Below are 23,699 nucleotides of genomic sequence, written 5' to 3' on the forward strand. Positions count from 1 at the left end.
TTTCTGGGACTAAATGCCAGTCTACACTATTCCAGTTATATAACGGCGTGTCAGCTTAGTGTGGGAGGAAAGCCTGAAGGGACGCAGGTCTTAGAAGTTTACCACTTTGGTGAAACTCACGAGCAAAGGTATGGTGCTGACAAACCTAGAAATATAATCGGGGTGAACGGGGAGTCGATCCCACGATCATAGGTTTCTGGCGTGCCAAGGGACACAACTCTGCACAGTGGAATACGTTGCCTCAGATGTGCCACCCGTGCCCCCGCTGGCAGAGGACGCATCACAAGTATCGAACCTGCTACACACAGCTTCTTATACAGGGGTGAATACCTGACAGATTGAATGGGTCACGGACATTCGGGTTAAAGGTTGTTTCGGAATTCTGTGATCAGTGTGGCTTGTAGTAGCAGCTACCGATCCCCAACATTCGTCCCTCGTTTATTCCCGGGGGTTCGTTACGTAGTCGTGGAAGACTTGTGGGAGGCGCCTCTTTACTTTGTAGTCCGTGCTTTATTATATTAGCGGTGCATTGATGTAAACATTACGAATTACAGATATCTTAAAACTGAGTTCTGTATTGAAAACACTTATTTGAACATTAGGTATCTTACATTTCTGTGTGTGATATCACTTCATTCACTTCGTGTCACACAAAGGCAAGGGCTGCTTCGTTGGACAGTGTTTTGGAAAATAGTTTAACTACAGCAAAATATATCATCATATGTATGTATCAAATGTTTTTGAAACGTGTCAGTAATGGACACGGCATTCAAAGGGAGCATTTATTATAGAATGTGGAATTCGTGATATGAGAAAACAAATTTATCGATATCAGACAATCCACAATTCCTTTTTAACCTTTAAAATCGATTCGATTCATGGATTAGAGTGTATGATACATTTAAGGTCATTGATAACACCTTTTCGATTTCAAGAAATAGTTGTGATTTTTAAATACTAGTTAACACATGCGGTGTAGTTATTATTTTTGATGTCATAACTTCATTTTAGATAATTTATAACATCAGATTTGTTATTTCAATAAATATATTATAGTGTCCATAATTGTGTACAATCTATAGACAACGAAATTTTTATGTCAAAAATGCATTTAAATATTCATATCATAAAATTTATCCCTGAGAGATGGCAATGCGGAATAAATGCCTTTAGACTTGCAGATGGAAACATATTCTGTTTCATTGGTCACGTAGCATTGTTCCACATCTGGTTATTTTGACTGTAGGGTAGGGTAGGAATGCTATCCGTCGGCTCCGCATGAGGTGTTACTCATATCATCGATATAGGTATAACATCACATGAAATCATAACGAAAGTTATCAGATGTGTTTATATTAATAAGAATTAGACTTTCATTGTAACATCTTCCAGGGGTGGATCCAGCACTTTTTTTTATACGGAGGGGTCCAAAATATCAGAATCTTCTCTCTGTCAATTTTACTGATTTTACCTTCAACATACTACATTTGGTTCTCAAAAGGGGGGATTTTACTGACGCTTCAAATATTAAACTTCAGGAAAGGTTTATCGAGTAGTGTTTCCTTGTGTTGAACATCACTCTAAGTATTGTGTTGAAATATATCACAAAAAGTGGAAAACATGATTGCCATATGTGTTTAAAATGCTCGTAACACTGTCGTTTGTAATAAATGTCTGTACGAAACAGTAGATTAACAATGTCGTTTAGCTTTACCAGTTGGGACAATCACTTCCGGCAATAACACGTGTGGATGGTATGACATATTTCACAACCAAAACATGGGAAAACTCAACGTTGCGCTTCTCCGATATTTGGCTAAAGAGGACTTCAGAGTACTTACAGCAGTAAGTGTGTTTTGTATCTAATGATCAGCCGATAGAACTTAAAATACGGTTTGTTTGTCGAGAACATGTGATGTCCACGACATGATTGTGGTGTAATCATCAATGTCTGCCTCTGAGCCTTGTCTGTCTTCAACGTAGACGTTGTAATCAGTACTTGCGTGAAACTGAGACATTGTATATGTGTTATTGCGGCAATCATTCGTTTGCTTACCTTATAAATGACATACGCAAGAGTTGAACATACAAAGTGGTGCCTAAAGACTTGCAACTGCTAGGGCTGTCACTTGCCCGAGCCTAGTGCCCAATTCAGTCAGTTGAATAACTTTAGATGTGTGAAACCCTGTTACAAAAACTTGCCATTTTAGTTATTTAATTTACATCATTAATTTTGTTAAGGTGTGAGTTATGCTGCCTGTAAGCATGCTTATGATGAATCATATATCATTCATGGCCCAAAGTATGATTGATACAATTTATCGACCTTGGTGCCGTTGTACAAAACAACCTTAGCCAACAACAGTCGTAAGTCTTTGTTAAGGTATGGGAGTTATGATCACCTTAGCGCTAAGATCCCTTTGTACAACGGCACCCTGGAAAGCAGGTAAATAAAACTCAAGCAGAGTTCCAGAAGTCCACTTATGATGTTGTTTACCACAGGTTGAGATGGGGATGAAGAATCATGAGATGGTACCGTCCCCCCTCATCGCATCCATCGCTCATCTCCACGGGGGAGGATGTCACAAAGTCCTGCGGGAACTCTCCAAGCACAAGCTGGTTGCATATGAGAGGGGAGGCAAGCGGTGTAAGTTTGTTAATGGCAATGAGATGATATGTGAAGAATAACTTGCGAATGGTCAAACTATATTGTGACCATGTATAGTTGTTATCCATAAAGTTGTACGTTTTCTTATATATTGTGACATCCTGTAAATAATAGTCTGGACAAAGCAAACATCCAGGTGGTAATTTAGAACATGCACTAGGGCTGTAACGATTTACTGATATATACGATATTATTGATACTTAGGTACACACGTCAGTTTGTGAGATTGTGATGTGCTATAAATAGAACAGGAGCTAATAGAATTACTTCCCGTAATGGCAGAAGTAGCATAGCGCCACCTGTAAGCATGGCAGAACACAAAGATGTGGTACCTGTGCATGCTTTGACTGTTACATTTAATAACCATCCCTTCATTTAAAACTGTTTTGATCTTGTGGTTTTCTTTGTAAACGTTTTTCAGATGACAGTAAATAAATGTATGAAGAAAGAGGTTTTAGGGCTGTATTTCAGTGATTTCATCATTTCTTACTATTTGACGTGTATCGTGATACCAGTAGTATCCTCGGTCCGTATCGTAATACGAATCGTATCACAAGATACCAGGCGATAGAAAGCTCTAACTTACATATGGCAGCCACCCAGTCCTCAATGAGTTCAGTTCCTAAGACAAGCATGGGGTCCTGGGAACATTCTGCCATAGAAATGGAATCTCCACCGAATCTGTCAACAAACAACAATTGTTAAATCTCAGCTCCTCAAACCGATCATAGATTCGTCTGGTATTTCAAGATGTCAACCAGGTTCTTGTATTACAGTTGAGGGCTACAGGCTGACCAACTCCGGCTATGACTACTTAGCTCTCAAAGCTCTAGCCAGTCGGGACATGGTGTTCTCCCTCGGCAATCAAATTGGTGTTGGAAAAGAATCAGGTAGCATCAGTTTCTTGAAACTCAAATTATGCTTTGTTGATCAGTTACTCTATGAAAATGTGTTGATTATTTAAGTCAAGCAACCATATTTACAGATAGCGTGAATATTAAGCAAAAATAGTTTTTTGACAACATTAACTGTTTTCAATACTTTTGATGTAAATTAATGATTAGTACTTTAATACAGAATCTTTTTTGGGCTGGAGGAGTATTTTTGTTAAAGAAATAGTTGAAGAGCCTTACAGGAGATGTTGAGATGAAATTGTTTTGTTGTCAGATGTGTACATTGTGGCTAATGAAGACAACATACAGATGGCATTGAAGTTTCACAGGTGAGAGCTCAGTGCTACACATGCTACAGTTAGGCATTCTTTCTATGTAGCATATCAATCAGCGCTAAAGAAATACAACTCACATTTACATCGTAGGAAAACAGATTTCGGAAGCTGGAATTGCTTGTGTTAATTACAACTGGAGTATCGTTATTGTCCAGGAACTTTTTTGCTAAATTTCAGAGCCAAAACAAGCCAGTGAAATAGTAATCTAATTTCTCTAGCCTGTTGTACATTGCTGTGCAGAATTTCATCCCTTGGTCATGCTGTTAAGATCCTCTGAGCAGGGATTCAATTTGGGGGGGGCTAATCTATATATACAAAATCCACTAAGTTTTATTATCAATAATGATTTGCAATCTAAGAACGCTTGCTTTCTTGTAGACTTGGAAGAACATCTTTCCGCCAGTTGAAAAATAAACGTGACTATCACAAACATCGGAAGTTCACATCCTGGTTGTATCTGGCCAGACTGGCAGCCATGAAGGAGTTTGCCTACATGAAGGTAGGGAGCATCTTCAGTAGTTCACTGGTATAGAACAGACAGAAAATGTAAACATGGTACACAATTGTGTCTCATTCAAGCAGGACTGGCTTCAAACTCTGAGGATTAGTAAAATAAGGTTTGCAATAATCATGTGGACTTGTCTTTAATTTAAAAAATTTCTGAGAAAATAGACACCTGCCACACCACACCACATATCAGCCCAACATATTCACGGTTGGTGGAGGAACGTATAATAGTGAATACACACAAGTATCGGTGCTGGTTGAGGAGTGGCCTGTGTTATACATGCCCAGCCCACAGATCCAGGCTTTGAAGAGAAGGCTGCTGTTGTCAACAATGGTGTAGAACCTCCATTCACTCAACTCTTCTGTTCAACAGGCTCTGTTTGAGAGAGGATTTCCCGTACCGAAGCCTGTGGACTTTAACCGTCATGCAGTTGTGATGGAGCTGTTGGCGGCTCACCCCATGTAAGACTGTTACTGAAAAACTAGTTCTGTCTGATCCTGGGAGGTTTTAATATCATGTTGCTTGTTGATCAATTCAGGCAAATTTCAAGTATATTGAAAAATATAAGGAAAGTCAAGAGTTAACTTCGCCTATTCAATGTACCTTATTATAGTTCCTTTTCTCAAACTAAAATCTACAAAAGAGTATGCCAAAACACAAACTGGAGCTTGTAGATGCAGTTAGTTCATCAGAAAGAATCTTCCACTACATTTGGGTTCTGGTGTGTCCTTCAGGTGCCAGGTCCACCAACTCCAAGACCCCTCCGCAGTGTACAGCGAGTGCATGGAACTCATTGTGAGGCTCGGCAACTGTGGCGTCATACATGGAGATTTCAATGAGTTTAACCTGATGGTGGATGGCGAGGACCGAGTCACTATGATCGACTTCCCACAGATGGTATCCATAAACCACCCAAATGCTGAATGGTGAGATCAGATTATTGATACTTCAGCATCACAGATACCTGCAGCGGAGGATGGCTGTATAATTTGCTTGTATCTATTTAATATAAAAAATGTTTTAGTTTATTCAATGTTTAAACTAAGTGTGTTGACCTTCGATTGATCTCTGAAAAAATTTAACTTGTTATCATGGTTATGTATGTCTTTAATAAGCACCCTGTTTGTCTATTTTCCCAACATCCGGAGACCTATGACGATCTGGGTAGAGAAAAGGTCTTCAGTAACCCATGCATGCCGTAAAAGGCAACTAACAGGATCTGGTGTTCACGCTCGCTGTCTTGGTTGATGCATGTCATCGTATCCCAATTGCATAGATCGATGCTCATAATGTCAATCACTGGATTGTCTGGTCCAGACACAATTAATTACAGACCACCGTCATATAGCTGGAATATTGCTTAGTGCGGCATTAAACAACAAACAAACAAAGATCCAGGACATTCATAACAGTACATCAAACCAGTTGCCATAGGCTGAGTGTAAACTTGGCTTCTGGGGATGTGTCTTCATGCTGTATGTCATGTCTGTGTTCCTGTCTCAGGTACTTTAATCGTGATGTTCAGTGCATCCGAGACTTCTTCGTCAAAAGATTCGATTACGAGAGTGAACTTTACCCAACATTCAAAGATGTCCAGTAAGTACCATCATTATACAAACTGACAGTTACTCATGTAACGTCTAAATCTTGTTGGGGCAGGAATGACTGAATCATCGGAGGAACCACAGTATGTTGTGCAGAGTTGCCTCCCTTGGGACTGCCTCAGTGACCGTTCTGTCTGCATGTGTTAGCATGGGCAGGTGTCCCTACTTGAAATACTTGGGTTGATGTAAAGACATTGCCTTGTGCCAGCTTAACTCAAACATACTGGATCTCAGACTTACGTTTGAAAATTTGGTCCTTACATGCTTGATCAGTTGTCAAGGTAACCAGGAACATGACTTTTGAAAGGCACTCTAAAGGAAACTTAAAAGGTGAATCAAATCTTTTCTGTGTTCAACTTATCAAAACTTGGATTCAGAAGACATCCTCCAAAGGTTAATTTGAATCTGAAAATAATAACTTTACAGTAAATCATGAAACCAATACATCACAAAATTAATGAGAGTGTCAGTCCCTGACCTAAAATGTGTCATGAAATTAATGCTAATGATAACAGCTGAATTTTATTCGCTTGACATGTGATCTAAGTCAAAAGCAAGGAATTCCAAATCAGATAGGTCAGGTCACTGAGGAAGATTGTACAACTTCCATGTGTTGTCACATGAATGTACACAATCCTTGAACATACACTAGCAGTGTTAAGTATTCACAACTGCTGGTACTGTACTGGACATGGTCACTATGTTGGGGAGCAGTATTTTTCTTGTAATCATAACATTATTTGACAAGTTTGCCAAGAACAAAGACACCATCATACATGGTTGCTATCTGTCATAACAGCTTGATGAAGACTTGTGTGAACCTACTGACCACTCTTGACACTGAACTTGGTAAGAAGCATGACATCTACCTTGTTGATTGTGAGCTTTGTTATGTCTCCCCAAATAAGGGAAAATATTCCGAGCTATAACTTGAAAAACATTCAATGTTTTTCAACAAAACTTGGCAAATGTTATATTTGGGATAACACTTTCTTGGTAAAGTACAGATTCTCATACATTTTTTGGTTGAGTCCTGTCCGGTATTCGAACCCACACCGCCAGAGTGAGGCACCTAATCGCCAGCACACTAAGTCAGTGATCTAACCCACTCAGCCACCACAAACATTAAAGTCTGATAACTGGTAGTCTAGATCACATACTTTGTGTACCCCTCTGACAAGTGTAAATTGGCACGGCTCCCATGGCCGAAAGCTATGAACACACAATGCCATTTAGAAAGTGGTCAAATGTCAGAGGGGTACACAAAGTATGTGATCTTGACTACCAGTTGTTGGACTTTCATTTTTATGCACTGCTCATCTTTGTAACTGGTGCCTTTTGTTATTTTGAAATTTTTCTAATTATATTTTCTTATGTTTCCGTGGAAACAATTTCTGCTTAGTCTCAGACGAGGGTAGGTTTTGTTTCCCTCCGGGCAATAACTTGAAAACCTTTCAACATTTTTCAACAAAACTTGGCTTATGCATTGCTTATTGGCCCTAACTCTCTCAGAAGGTCAACATAGTCAAGAATAAGATTGTTTGGGGTGTTGCCTGGCAACCAGGAGTGTTCTGAAGCATCCGAGGGAAAAGCATGTATGTTTCTGAAGTTTTGTGAAATAAATTTTGTAGTACATTCTATCATTTGTTTCAGGCGAGAGGATAATTTGGATGTGGAAGTGTCAGCTAGCGGCTTCACGAAGGAGATGGCTGCTTCGTTTGATGAGGTATCTCTCATGTTATGGGTTTTCGTACACTTAAGAAACATTCATAGTTTTCTCTCTAATTACTTGAACAACTATAACACATCACATTCACCTTTACAAGACAACTTTCTCTTAAAAACAAGCCATCAGCTGAGCATTTACAATGACTGTGATGCTTCACCCCCAGTTATAGCGCGAGTAATCACGATTAACATGGCAGCTCTAAACATATAACGTCCGAAAACCACTGATTTGACGAAACTGATGAAAAAGCCAGGGAGATGATGATGACAGGAAGAATAAGGTCCAAATAAAACCTGGAAAGCAGTTTTCTGGAATAGGAACTGATGAAAACGTTCTACGGAGTGGTAGTATTGGATGCAATGTACAGAAATAAGATGCCAGTATGCTACAAACATGGTGCAGGACCAATATTGTAGTGAACTGGTAACATCCTGCACCTCAAGCATGTTGTTTCTAGTTACGACAAATAGTTGAACTGTGGTGTTTCTGTGTTGTTTTGACAGTCAGTTTATGTGTGGTGTTTGAGTGAGCTGTTTCTGTTGTAGGCTGCAGATGACTTGGGAATTCTCGGAGGACCGGAGTGTGGGAGAGCTCGAGATATTGACGTAGATGACAACGGAGAAGAAGAGGAAGTAGATGAAGAAGTAGAAACACTCGAGTCAGTCAAAGAAGGTGCTGTTGCCATGGAAACTAATCCCCGAGTTTCAGCATGGCTGGCAGGGTGTTCCCAGGAGCTGGGTGCCGATGATACAAGTTCTGAACAGACAGTTCCAGAGGAATGTGCCGACATTGTCAGCAGTATGTCTGGAACTAAGTTAAGTTGTAACCAGTCCGAACGCGCAGACGAACCAAGGACAGCAGCATCTGTAGACTTGTGTCAACCAGATAGTGCAGACAGCGGATGTGATGAGGAGGATGTTGAGGACTTGAGGGAGGCCAACAGATCATACCGGCCGTTCAGGACTGAAGACAGCATGGCCCACACAAACCTCCACCTGACCCAACCACACCAAGATAATGTCAGCGTGGCTAGTTCCACAATACATCCTGACCTCATCAAGAGGAAAGTGAAAGGTCAGATAATGAGGGAAAAGATGAAACATAAAGCCCGGAGGATCAGGAAGAGTGGCGAGTCGGCCATCATCACCAAGCTTAGGCGGGAAAATCAGGATGATGTCAAACAGAGCTTATCAGCGGAGTGGTACTGAGACAGACGGAGATGGACCTGTGAATGTGATTTAATGGACAGGATGATGTCAAACAGAGCTAATCAGCTGAGTGGTACTGAGACGGACAGAGATGTACCTGTGAATGTGATGTGATGGACAGGATGAGGTTTGCTTATGTTAAGTTAAGGCTGTAGTAATGGTTACTGTGATGAAATTTCATTCCACTAGCTGTGCAGTAGTCCAGTTGACCAGAGATGGTTGATGATGCTGTTAGGTTACGAGAGCAGGGGAACCATGGCTATTGAAAGTATGTCATGTTCCTGTTTATTTCATGTTTTGAACCCATTGGGTCTCCAGGTTAGAACAGATCCCCATATGCTTGTACGAGACAACTAAATAGAATGTATGGCCAGGCTCATTGGTTGATTGTGTCATTGTACCCATATGGCGTGGGATGTTGCTCATAATATCAACCACTTGTTTGTCTTGGCTACTTACAGGCATCCATCACAGCTGGAATGTTGCCGAGGGTAATGTTAAACAACAAACAAAAGATCATGTGTTGAATATAGTTAAAGATTTAGATTAGGCCCAAAGCTCAACGAGACAATGGTCAACACTGGAACCATACTTACAGCATGTGGCGTTTCACAATATGAAGAATAGTCACACCTGTTGATTGGCTGGTTGCTCAGGGAATATCTGGATGTGGACACTAATGCTGGCTCTTTTGGAGAAACACCAGATGAAGCAAAGAACATGCAGAAGTGGACATCATGGAGATACCGGTACAAGTCTACAGCTCTTTTCAAGAAAATTTCTGGTCTCCAAAAACGTCTAATATTGTACAAATATTTACAAGTAAAAACTACTTGGTTTTTCTCAGAGCCCGAATTAATGATGACCAAACATTGAAAACAAGAAATTTCGATTACTGGAAGAAACCTTTCAACACTTGGTACAGGGCCTATTATTTTCTCTGTATCATGTATGTAAATATACCTTCAATAAAAGGGAAAAAAGACGTATATGATTTTTGTTCTTCTTGTTATCTACTAATATCCATTCCTCGTCAAGACCTGAGATTACGTCTATCATTCACTGTGTGGGGATTCCGGGTGAGAATAGACCCCAGCACCCTATGGTGGTCGATTGTTGTTCAGATAATGAATCATTGGATTGTCTGGGCCAGACTTCATATCATGTCCACAAAAACATTTCTGAACTTACTTCATCCCAGTGTAGTGCTTGCTTTGGACATCATAACAACCGAACACCAGTATTTTATTTTTCATTTTATTTTACATCATAAAAACAAGACCAAAAACTGAATAATGAATATTTAGTTAATATTCCGTATCACAGCCACCATCCTGGACATAATGGAGACCAGGCTTGAACCTTTCACTGGCTTTGGAATAAAAGATAAAAGAGACGCTGGATCGAGCACACAATCTTCAGAAAACCCAGCAATATTGGTTGGATATGGACAATAATAACATAAACTGGTTCATGCCTACAACTGGGATAATCATGATTAAAAAATACAGTTGCCATGGTAACCCTTGGCAAAAGGAGATAGGAATAGCATGTTTGAATTGTGTTACATCATAATGGGGAAAAGGTCACATGATTTGGCCCAGGTTGCACAAAGCTAACTTTGCAGCATGATCATCGTAAGTGTGCCAATGCATGGGACTTACAACAGTCTTAGCACTAAGATTGCTTTGTGCAAGTGGGCCTAGTACACGCAAAAGATACATCAATAACTTTATATGTGCCATCATGAAAGTTATTTACAAATATTTCTTATTCCATTCTTGTTTATATCAATTAAACCAAAAGAAATAAGTCACTGCAGTTGTATGCAGCTCACCATTTTGTTAATGATAAATACTTGATATTTCACTTAACATACACAACTAAAATGATGAAAATGCAATGTTCATTATCATCATCTTGAATATTATAATACACATGGTTCTAAACACCCGTTTAGTGTCACACCTACATAAAACAATCACATTGATGGTATACTACAATAAAAGATGCTGTGCTTAGAATAAGATGCACAATCGATTGTGTCAACTTCACTGTGTGTTTACTATTGAGCAAAAAGAAAAGATGAAGTAAATTTGACTCTTGTATATCGAAAAATCTGTGTAAAAGAATAACATTTTTTAGCCAGGGAAACTGTCACATGTCTTTATTTCCACTTGAAAGTATTTTTCCGGGTCTTTATTCCATCAGGGGTATTCTGTCAGTCATCTTTTTTGCTAGAACCACCGACTTTCACCCCTCCATTTGCAACACCATTCTGTATACCATTGTCATGAGGTTTTGAAAGTCCATTTTGCTCCGTATGTAGCTGAAAAAATGTAGATATATTGGATGCATCATAAAATACAATTATCAGTTTTACATACATCATGTTCATAGGAAGCCTAGAAATCTCTTCTTGTGGAAATATATCACATTTCATTTACAGAGTTAACAAAGTTGCTGATCAGTCATGAAAATGTTTCCTCAAAGAGATGAATGTAATGTTTAACACCCTTTATCATGTCAGTATGACCTGAGTATAATGAAATACAGTAAATCTTGAAATTAATGTGTCTCCAAATTAATGCGACTACTGACCTACTGATATTAATGGAAGTTGGTATTTCCGCTATCCAAAGTGTGCAGTGAGGCTGCCTTATTTTTTATAGTGATTTTTAAGACACATATGAGAAGTTAATGCGAGCAAAGACCACTCACAGTTTTCGCATTTAATTCACGCTCATGTTAATTTCAAGATTTACAGTTGACCAATTGAAACCTTACAATAGAAGATCCCAGCATGTGCACTGACCTATCAAACTTGACCTTCATTTAGTCACAATTATAAGAATTCAACATGATTATCATGTCTACACGAACTAGTCCAGATAACATGACCTTTGCCCCCTCAATATATAATTAGTTGGGCAATCAAACGAGAGGGCCAAGGGCTAACCAATACATACCAAGTTTAGTAAAAATGTTAACATCATCATTTGGGGATTTTTGATCCCATTGCTACGCATGTTTTATTCTATGCTTTTGTCAGGATGGTATGCATCCAGAGGCCACTAGGCCCTTTGTATCCCATATTTTCACTTGTGAAGGCACTTGATATTGACCACTGCCGACGAGTTTGGCGGCTTATCAAAATGATCACCTTCTACCAGTACAATGTGAGTAGGGCTATGTTCTTAATTTCAAAAAGTAATTTTAAAAAATTTAGACGATGCGGTAGGCTGGCAAAACCACAGCAACCGTAGGAGCATGAGTTTACCTTCTGTTTTTCTTCTTGTGCTGATTTGTCAGTTTGGGTGTCTTCTTTACCCAGTATACCAAATGGATTCCATATTTTGATCAGAACTGGTCGGATATATTTGTGGAACACCCACAGCACAAAAGGAATCACGAGACATGGAACACACACCATCTCTGTCGTAAGTAATTTCTAAATCGAAATTTCCTTAGGTACTTGTTTCCGGAAGTGAGGTGTGAAAATAACTTTACATGCAATCGAAGACGCCGATTCGTTTTTTTAGTTAGTGAACATTCCAATCGATAAAAATGATATTTGTCGTTTTAACAAAATGAACAATAACCTTATCAAACGAATGACTGAATTTATAAATATATGAGCTTATCATATGCGAATGGTGGTCATTATCTATCACGTTTCAAAGTATATGGTTTCACTCAGTTTTAGTCAGAGTTGTCTTTCCTTGCAGTTTCACATGCGCAGACGTACTTCCTGTTTGCCATGCAGTTCCTCTACGTGGAGATGAAACTTCAGAAGTTGTTGACTGATTGCAATGGTCAAACTTATGGACTAATATCCAGTCCCTGAGAACAGAAGGAGCATGTCTGGTCTTTGGACACTCATTGTGGAAGAAAAAAATCGTTGTTATGAGTAGAGGGTATACTCGAGGTGCCAGCCGGGATTCACTGCTGTCAAAGAAAAATGACAACCAGTTCTCATCCGGCCAGATTCAAAATGTCAAATCTTCGAGAGTTTATGTGTTTGGGAACGACTCGGTTGTCCAGGATGATGAGGAAGAGTATGAACTGGAAATGTCAGAAATCAGATCGAGGCGTGGAATGTCACAACCTTCACGTGAAATGGTCACAGAAAGCGAACCCTCATTCTTCGATAAGGAGCTTAGTGAAGGGGATACACTGCTGAAAATTGCCCTACAGTATTCTTGTCCAGTGAGTTTCAAATTGTTCTATATCCAGGCAAGAAATTAGACAGTGCCGTATTGTTGTGACCATGGTGCAGTTTATATGAAGAGGGGCACAAGTTTCGCACTCGTTTAAGGCGCCACAATTCGCTGTGCAGAGTTGCGTCCATTGGGCATGCCAGAAACCTACGATTTGGGGTTCGAATCCCGTTTCTCATCGCTTATGTTTCTAGGTTTGTCAACTCCATACCCATGCTCGTAGTAAAAGTCTGAGACCTGCATCACTTTAGGCTTTCTCCCACAATAAGCTGACTGGAATGATATACATGTAACTGGAATACTGTTCAAAGGGGTGTTAAACCGAACTACTCACTCACTCACTCACTTCTATGAAGGACAACACAAATTGCTGCTTCCTTAATTTAAATATATCAATTCAAACAACTGAAATTGTATGTGTCAGTCAAGTAGTTACAGCTGTTTTAGATTACTGAAAGTACACAAAGACAGTATCATTTCCATGAATTCAACTAAATTCAGCATCTAACACTGGTCTTGAAATCAGCTCCAGACTTAGTCCCTCTTTCAAAGCCTTTGACAGGTACTCCACTGACACTGTCAAGCTGCACTACTCTCAATCTTATCAATGCCAGGAGCCAGTCATGCGTTTAATTCCTAAATTGGCCCGCAGCCTGCAACCTTGGGGTATCGCAGTACTTGTTATGTACACTAACGGAACAAAACGGAACAATGCAACTCACAATGCCATAAATTTATTGTAAAGGCTGTAGCTAAAATACACAATATTGCCTTTATGGAATATATTAGTCCAGGTAAAAATATAGTTTCAGGTACGATTTCCTCTGATCATAGCATTAACATTCTTTGACATATATTATTGGGTATCGTTACTGAATCACCAGTAGTTCTGGGAGTGTATGTGTGTACAGATGAATGCTATCTGACAAATACACACTACTTTTAGTAATCTTAATCTATGCATATAAAACAATGCCTAGCAGAACAGGAAAAGAAATTACAATAGTATCTCATGATGCCTAACCAGACATTTTGAGAAGATTCTGTCAGCTCTGAGACCAGAGGGAAGCTGCACATACATTTTTTTTTTCAAAAAGTATTCAATAAGTAGCTTATTTAACATTTTGTAGTTTACATTATTAAGCACTAAATTTCATTTTATGTTGAAAAGTGTGGGTTTTTTTGTTTTTGTTTTTTGTATCACTATTGTTATAATATGGACTTAACAGTTCAGTGAATGTACAAATCATTGGATAGCTGTTTTTAAGAGTAATGCTAATGTGTCAACAATACATTTTGTCATATCATCCAGACCTGTGAAGATCCGGGTAGAGAATAGGTCTTCAGCAACTCATGCTTGAAGTAACAGGTGACCATGCTGGTCGTAAGAAGCCACTATCGGTATCGGGTGGTCAGGCTCGCATACTTGGTTGATGCATGTCATGGTATCACAATTGCGTGGATCGATGCTCATGATGTCAATCACTTGATTGTTTGGTCCAGATTCGATTATTTACAGTCCGCCGTCATATAGCTGGAATATTGCTGTGGCGATTAACAACAAACAAACAAACAAAAATGATATCGTCCATTTGCCATGTTTGCATCATGTGTTGTATGTTTTTGTGTTGCCAGGTGTCAGAGTTGAAGAGAATTAATAACTTGATCCGAGATCAAGACTTCTATGCTCTGAGAAAAATAAAAGTGCCTATCAAGAGATATGGAGTCTTGTCAGAAATTATTGAAGAGGAGAAGAAGAAAAAACCCAGAGAAACGTTTTCTACACAACTCAACAGTGCAAGTTACATGGAGGAAACTGGCCCCCTTCTGGAGAACTATGATGATCCTGAGTCCTCCCACGACCTCAGTGACCCTGACACACAGATGAAGATCATCCGGACACTCAGTATACGAGATAATATAAACTCCCAAAGCAGAGAAGCAGAGAATTTTCTCAAAAGCATGGATAAAGATTTGTCTAAAATGAAAAAGTCTCGAGCGGACCGCAACTCTCTCGATGAAGTGATATCAGTGCTGACAAACAAAACATTCTACCCCCTTGAAAGGAGGAAATCCCAGGCGTACAATGGCGCGGACTGTGGAATGTCGTACCGCACGATTATAGCAACAGTGATTGTTCTCTGCATCGTCATTCCTGTTGTATTGGGCACTGTGTATCATTTTAAGGGGTTTTCTTGATCTTGTCAAATTTGAATGAATGATGAGGGAGCTTTGTCAGAACCATGATGTCCGACCAGTATTAGGCAGGCAGAAGACAAAATGTCATGTACTGGGATTGTGAAAATGTCTTATTGTCAGGGTAGGAACTTGTGTTTCTCAGCACTTACTTGAGCAGTGGGAAACTAACTAACACCTGAACATTCTACTCTCCTGGAGGATACCGTTAGCATGAGTAGGATACAGGGGTAAGATATGGTCACTTGTACCATAGTCCAAGACTTGTAGAAATGTAGAGAAACTTGTTGTTTTTAAACAAACATGGCAGCCATGTTGAAAAATATGTTCATGGCAATTACTCAACCATTTTAGTTCAAAATGTAATGAAATCTGGTATGTATGTGTAGTTGGTAGGTGGGCTAGACACACATGTTCCTTTTTTGTGCTGTTTGAAATTTTGAGCCTTTCCGTTTGATAGTGCTTATTTCTCTCAAAATGCATTTCTTTACATTGCAAAGTTAATCTCCCATTTCTCCACTGAAACCACTGGACCAATGAAGCTGAAACTTCACATGAGTGTTCTCACAAGTGATAACCCAATTATTGGTTAAAGAGGTTCAAGTCCAAATTTCAAAATGGCAGCCATGGCAGTCATATTGAAAATATATGTGTGGCCATTACTCAGCCATTTATGTACACAATGTAATGAAAGTTGGTATTTGTTAATTGTGGGACTGCACACATAATTTTCCTCTTACTTTAAAATATTTTAAATCTTGACCTTGTTATTGCCATGCTCGGGTATTCTCACAAACATGCATGATTGGCTCTGTAAACGTCTCCTCTGAAATTGAGCTGAACTTAGGAATGTATGCTTCTCCTAATGATGGCATCATATTTTGTTCAAATTTGTTGTTATTATAAGTATTTATGCAGAAAATAATTTATATCAAATATGACAAAAACCGTGTTTAGTGGCTATGTTTGTTGACATTTTATGCTGTTGACAACATATCGTGGCAAGCTACAGTGCTGTGGCACTATTGTTAGTGTTACTTTGAAAATGTTTCTGTTTTTTGCCTCATGTCAACCACAGAATTTCCTTTTACTTCTAGATCTATGTTTGCCATATTGGCTAGCATAATACTGATGGAGGATCAGTTATATAGAAAATATATGTCTCCTGGCCTTGACAGACAAACTGACTTCTCAAAGATCATATGTGCATGGTGAGCTATCCACATGTATCCATGGTAATATATCTTCATTATGCTACAATTGCTCAATTGTATTAGCGAAATATAAGTTGAGATGAGTCCTGGTGATTCTGCAGTCTGCTACTCATTAAATCATTAGTAAACAGCATCTGTTTTTAACCAACATGGTCAATCAAACCAGCATCAAAATGAAGCTAAGGTGCAGGGTCTGTATCCCAACTGAAGGGAGATCTGATACACTGGGGAATGGAGATTGATAGTGAGCAAATTATTGCTTCACCTAGCCTGGCTGAGTAGTCTCCTGTCTTGTATCATTTATACCTGGGAGGACATTGCTGAGTCCGCCAGCCTACTACATCAAGTACACACTTGACCACAGTTATTGTCACATTCGGTAATGTTGTAGACACATGGTCCTTCCATTAGACCACAATATTTAAGGATTAGATTTTTTATCAAAAGTGTGAAAGGTGTTATTTAAGAATGTTTGTTTTTAAACCAACTGTTCAAGGCCTCATTATATTAACTGTCCATGTGTGTGTCATGATCCATGGGTGTTTGGTAGGACCACATATAGGTGTATTTCATGGTGTAAAGAAAGGAACAGTTTCAGTTCCTCGTCACTAGTTCCCCAGATACAATACAGTGATATGAGGAGGGATAAAACTAATGATTTATTGTGGACTTCATGGTTTTGACAAAGTGGGTGGTTCTAACAACTTCTGCTGTTTATCATGTACATATGTTTCTCTATGTCTGCACTATACTACCCGATATTGTGATATGGGATGGTGAAAGTTTAATATCGATTACTGAAGAAAACAAATCTGTATATGTGGAAGTGGTGAGTTCATTTCAGTTTGTGTGTGCAAGTGTTTTAAACATGTTAAAAGAACAGTCATATCACGACAGCCATGATGAAGAAGCAGTGTTTAAGATTAGGAGTGAAATCCTGGCACCCTTGTCATTACCGTAATGTAAATAATAAAACATTTAAGGGGTCCTTAGATTAATAACAATAGTAGATAACCTCATGCTTGAGGACCCAAGGATTGCCCTTATTTTTTAACACTGAAGGATTATCATCGTGTAATTTAAAGGTCATCATAAGACTGAACATTGCATAGACTCCATCTCATGTAAAGTCATTCTCCTCTAAATGTTGTATATATTTTAAGATTGTTTTTTCTTTGATAATTTACACCTCTATGAAATGCTTGATAGCTGTATTCAGCAGTCTGTGCCTTTAACTTCTTGAGAGAAAGTTTAGAGAAACATGTTTCAACATTAGTGATCAGACGTCATGTTTTTAGTGTGGTCAAGGCTGGCCCAGTCATCTATGGTGTCACAATTGGCTATGCAGATTTGCATCCCTGTGTCTTGCCAAGATGCTACTATTATCATAGGTTCGAATCCCAGATTCTCCGTGATTGTTGATCTGTCAGCACTATGCCCATGCTTGTGAGATTCGCTAAAGTGGTAAATGTCTTGGATCTGAATCTGTTTGGTCTTTCCTCCCTGTAAAGCTGACATGCTGTGATATAACTGAAATACTGTTCAAAGCAGCATTAAAACGACTCCCTGATTCATATATTAGGCATGTTTGAGAAACGAAAAATGATGCTGATGATATTACAAAGGCTAGTACGAAGTAGGTTGGAGTTGTTTTTCACAGGTTGTTTATAGGATTTCATAGTTGATAAAGAATCACTTATATAGTCGTGTAACAAGCCAGGATGGTTGAACCAGGTGGCAGTGACATGCCAGATGATGATACTGCCACACCATATCCGCAACACAGCATGTAGCACCATCACCTCCTGTACATAGTCCCCGGCCCGGCAGTGTTCCACATCCCCTACTTCACCGATGCTGCCATTGTGCCTGCCGTAGGAACACAGCCCCATCTCATGGCAACCGCCACTGTATTGCTGCTTGTATGGAGACTGTTGAGCACCATTCTCAGTCAGCATGCTGACAAGGGGAATCACCTACCTGCTTGTGAATGTGTTTTGTTTTGAATGCCACAATCAATATTATGTACAACGATCCAAGCACCACCAACCAAATCACCAAGCATGACCACCTGATCCTTTTGGTCATCTCCTAAGACCAGCATAGGTTGCTGGGGACCTGTTCTAACCAGGAATGCCCACAAGGGACCTGCTTGTCAATGACAGTAGTCTAAACTAACCAGCATTTACATCTGTGCTAAATATATTGGATACAATCTGTGACCTTAGCCACTAATCCAAAGCCTGCGTCTTGAATTGTTTCTTTCAGTCTTGTATTTGCTAAGTCCATACATAAACACCAAGATCTTTGTGGTCAGCATGTTAATCATGTGAAGGAAACTACTAATGACATCTTGATGACATATTTATGATGCTTATCCATGTATTTATTTCAACTAGTTCGTTTTATAGGGGTTTTTTTTAACATTTTGAATATGCTTGCAGTCTGATTGACCTTTTGTCCATTTTGTCTCAAGACTTTTAGGTAATCATGTCATTTCTGCATTCTTGTGTAAGCATCCTGTAGGTTGCTTTATGTATGGCTATATCAGTGATACAATCACACAGTGTTTATGCTACAAGTTTTATGAACACAAAGATAGTGCTATTCTACAGGTTTTACCATTTCTACTGCTGTATTACTTACATTCATCATATTTGCCCCAAACTTTTGAAATGCCAGGAAAGATAGATTATCACTACATGGTATTTCATCAAGATAGTGCTTTACTTCAATACATTATGGTTTTTCAAAGTTGCACAACAACTAATGGGATTGCTTTAATAGTGCCCCTGCTCTGTTGGTCTATCATGTCAGTCTTAGTTACCCGGGCCAGGTATCGTGGCTCGATAGTCGTGTGTAACAGGAATTATATTGAATCCATCATGTAAATATTGCTTCTTCGTTTTCAGACAAAACGATGTCAGCGACATGTCATTTAAGTCACTATGGACATGCAGTTGTACCAAGCAGTGGTCAGTTTTAACCAAGTGTGTGTGGAAGCGATGTCCAAATGTGTGTGTGTATGTGTGAGAGATAGCGAACAGAACTATATTTAGGTTGGGTTGAACAAACTTTGTGTGTGTCCAGATCCTGGTCGACTGTCTCACTCAAGGTGTAAAGCACGACCAGGTGACTTCATCAAGTACCACTCACTTAATGTTATGTCAAATAAAATATTCAGTTACCCAAGTTCATGTTTATTATTTCGACCTACCCGAGCTAACTTGTTCTGTCAAGCATTAAATAAGAAAGTTTCTTACACGCCCATGGGTGAGAAACCCATTTGATATAACTGGTATCAAACATGTAAGATGGATATCCAGGTCTGTGATTGGCTACTTCATGGTGATGACCTGAGGTCAGATTATGATTGACCTCTTTCCTGGTTGTAATCCACTGACAGATGTCTTGTGCTTCAGTGGAATTCAGCTACGTCTGTCATTTTAATGTTCGTAAAATAATTTTTATGTCACCTTGCCTTGATAATCAACTGATCGGCGGAAACGTTTTGTGCAGGGTCACACTAGGTGTGAGTAGTTAGCAGTAAGCTGGATGACGACACTCATGACTTTTGCGTGATGTGCGCCACTGCGATTATGAGGATAGACAAAATATGAAACAATTCGATGCTAAAATGGATTTTAGAGTGCGTAAAAAACGCCTTACTGCACATATGCATGTCATTTACGATATATCTTACAAGTCGTAAGATGAATGGTATCTGACAGACACGTGTGTCGAAGTCTCAGTGTCCTTTTATATTATTGATAGCAAGTGCCAGGAAGACTGGGAACATTTAATACCACAAAAACAAACTTCTGGGCATCAAATACTCATTAACAACCACAAAGCTAAACAACACAGTGTGTATCTTCTGAGAAACTTGCAGTATCTGTCGGACCAGGAGAAAGTACTTAGTATCCATCAAAGTAACTTTTGTATGCTTATACCTTTTGTTTGCCTTCATAGGTGTAGTGACAAGATTAGTGCTAATCTACGCCTGTACAAGGTGAATATCCGTAATGTGGTATTAGCTGCTTTATTAGGAGATAAAATGTGCATGATGTTTGACAATGGAAGCTGACATCGTCGTCTAGACTTGCCTGGTGCTGTATTACCAAGGGTTTTATGCACTAGACTTGCCTGGTGCTGTATTACCAAGGGTGTTATGTACTAGACTTGCCTGGTGCTGTATTACCAAGGGTTTTATGCACTAGACTTGCCTGGTGCTATATTACCTGGTGCTATATTACCAAGGGTTTTATGCACTAGACTTGCCTGGTGCTGTATTACCAAGGGTGTTATGTACTAGACTTGCCTGGTGCTGTATTACCAAGGGTGTTATGCACTAAACTTGCCTGGTGCTGTATTACCAAAGGTTTTATGTACTAGACTTGCTTGGTGCTGTATTACCAAGGGTGTTATGTACTAGACTTGCCTGGTGCTGTATTACCAAGGGTGTTATGCACTAGACTTGCCTGGTGCTGTATTACCAATGGTATTATGTACTAGACTTGCCTGGTGCTGTATTACCAATGGTATTATGTACTAGACTTGCCTGGTGCTGTATTACCAAGGGTGTTCTGTACTAGACTTGCCTGGTGCTGTATTACCAATGGTATTATGTACTAGACTTGCCTGGTGCTGTATTACCAATGGTATTATGTACTAGACTTGCCTGGTGCTGTATTACCAAGGGTGTTCTGTACTAGACTTGCCTGGTGCTGAATTACCGATGATCAAGGTCTGGACATGCTTGGTGGTATATTACCATAGCATACATTATTTAGTCCTGCCTAATAATGTATCAATAAGGTTATCTAAAGTGTATAGCATCACACCACCTCCTGTCACAGCCATTGTGGAAAATGCTTAACTTCACACACCATATGCTGGTGTCCACAGCTGTTGCAGCTACCGGCACATGCCAAGCTCACCTTACCTGTTGACTATCCAATTCCAATAGATACCAAAATGTTAGCTCAATCAATTTCTTCTTTTTTCGTTTCCACCCACACAGTATATAATTCACTAGCTAATGGTAGTTTTATACTCTATTAATGCCATTATTATCTATTATCAGTAACCTGTTAGAGGTTCAGAGATATTTTTTCTGAAATTGTGTCGAGGTCCTTGTTCATTCCAACAGGATATTTTGCTGGGCAGCACTTGTACTGATATGTGTGTCAATCTCTTCAAAGATCAATAAACTATGTCATAAAGATAGCGAGACGTGCTGAGATAACAGCTGAGCACAATCCATGGTTAGTGGGACACTCGGTACATGAAATTAATACTGTATTGCTCAGTCCTGCTCAGAAATGTCATCAAATTTCATTGTGAAGACATTGCTAAATCTTACTATGCTGTTGTTCATAGGAATTTATCTGGGTTTCCGTCAAGGCCCATATGTCCCCGGATCACCCACAAATGTCAGCAACATTCTCATATTGGAACTAAAATATCCCAGTTCATGTAATGATGTACCAGGATAGCCCTGATCTTTTGGTTTTACAAAGGTGACTATTATTTCCCCGAAAACCAAACCATTTAATAAAACCCATCATATTGCCTTGTATGCAAAGCTAAAATATCTCCTAAATTAAAAGTAACAACTTAATTTTTCACCACATTTGTAAAAAAAAGCCTATCAATGCCAACGTTCCTATTGTTACAAGGCTACCCATTGATACACTGCTCCATGCTGAGTTGTCCCCCCTAGTTGCCACGATCACTTGTCATAGGTTGAAGTCCAAGTTTGGACCCAGTTATGATAGTTGGTCTGTCAGAGCCAAACTCGAGCTCATGGTTCCATCAAAGTGGTACACATCTTTGGTTAAAGTTTTACACATTAAGCTGACAAGCTGTCATACAGTTACATCTAACAGTATCTTTGTTATATAAAGGTAATATTACTTTTGTTTTGACACTTTTCTGTTTGTCTTCTCAATGATCCTGTGTCACTTGTATGTCGACCTCTTGCATGAGGCCCATGGTTGCAAACAGCTTCATCACATTCAGGTGATGGTTAGATGTCCTTGTCTATAGATCTTGTGATACAGTCGCACATGATGCAGCAGGGGGATGGTTAGATGTCCTTGTCTAGAGATCTTGTGATACAGTCGCACATGATGCAGCAGGGGGATGTGGTGTACTGTTTAAATATTCATGCTGCTTGTGTAACTGTACATACATCACAAATCTTATACTTGTCACAACTGTATTATTTACAAAGTGTACATAGGAGTTGACATATTCAATACTTTACTCAATGCTTACATCGAAAACTAATGGATGAAAAGTTATGTGTAATGGAAAACAGTTTGTAAATAATCAAGAAATAATGAATAAATTAATCAGGTTGCCAATGGACTGCTTTGTTGTGTATTGTTTTTTGTGTCATGCGAGTGACAGGTGTTACTGTCATAGACACAAACATTATGGATTTGTCAGACAATGTCCGAAATGCGACCATTGACAATTTGCTACAAATCTTCCTAACATGCTTAAGAATCACTTTAATTCAAGATCAACCAGAAGGAGAATTTGTTTTGTAATGTGCTGTTATTACAGTCAAAGCATTTTAATTTTTCTATGCAAGGGTAGATGTAAATTTCTCGAGTTGTTTCCCAACCCAGTAAAGCCAGACTGGGTTTGAAAAACTTGATTTCATTTTCATTTTTTTAGTTGTAACATTTTGACTTAAGGTTGACTGCTTGATTTTAGTCCCAGATATGAAGCTGTGAAGATTGGCCTCTGAATCTTGTATGGAGATATATCTGGGTAGGAAATGGATGCAGCAAGTCCCTGAATCGATCCCTTGATGAGTAGGATGAAAAGAGTAATAACAGCCCCATGATGATCCGGGTCATCATTGGTCTCCAGCTGCCCATGCTTGTTGTAAGAGATAACTAATGGGACCACGTGGTCGGGCCATGGTATCCACAATTGCGTAGATCGATGCTCATGATATCAATCACTGGATACTCTGGTCCAGACTTGATTATTTACAGACAGCCGTATATAGCCGGAATATTGCTGAGTACAGCATTAAAGAACAAACAGTAAAACATAGTTTGAGCAACAGGTGTTGTGACAAAAAATGATGCATGCTAGCTTCT

General features: G+C 39.2%; 2 protein-coding genes across 2 annotated transcripts; both read left to right on the top strand.

The window, feature by feature from the left end:
* Positions 1-1,730: 1,730 nt before the first annotated feature.
* Positions 1,731-9,684, top strand: LOC139458844 (serine/threonine-protein kinase RIO2-like). The gene is made up of 10 exons (XM_071240275.1): positions 1,731-1,845; positions 2,503-2,647; positions 3,445-3,558; positions 3,836-3,890; positions 4,275-4,395; positions 4,777-4,865; positions 5,139-5,330; positions 5,908-6,000; positions 7,662-7,734; positions 8,283-9,684. Exons 1-10 carry the CDS (start codon positions 1,780-1,782, stop codon positions 8,943-8,945), a joined length of 1,611 nt encoding a protein of 536 aa, XP_071096376.1. The 5' UTR covers positions 1,731-1,779; the 3' UTR covers positions 8,946-9,684.
* Positions 9,685-12,697: 3,013 nt separating this feature from the next.
* Positions 12,698-16,615, top strand: LOC139471366 (lysM and putative peptidoglycan-binding domain-containing protein 3-like). The gene is made up of 2 exons (XM_071253698.1): positions 12,698-13,154; positions 14,801-16,615. Exons 1-2 carry the CDS (start codon positions 12,852-12,854, stop codon positions 15,362-15,364), a joined length of 867 nt encoding a protein of 288 aa, XP_071109799.1. The 5' UTR covers positions 12,698-12,851; the 3' UTR covers positions 15,365-16,615.
* Positions 16,616-23,699: the final 7,084 nt, after the last annotated feature.

This window comes from Haliotis cracherodii, unplaced genomic scaffold (assembly GCF_022045235.1).
Source record: "Haliotis cracherodii isolate W230 unplaced genomic scaffold, xgHalCrac1.p SCAF_1, whole genome shotgun sequence".
NCBI classification, from domain to species: Eukaryota; Metazoa; Mollusca; class Gastropoda; order Lepetellida; family Haliotidae; genus Haliotis; species Haliotis cracherodii.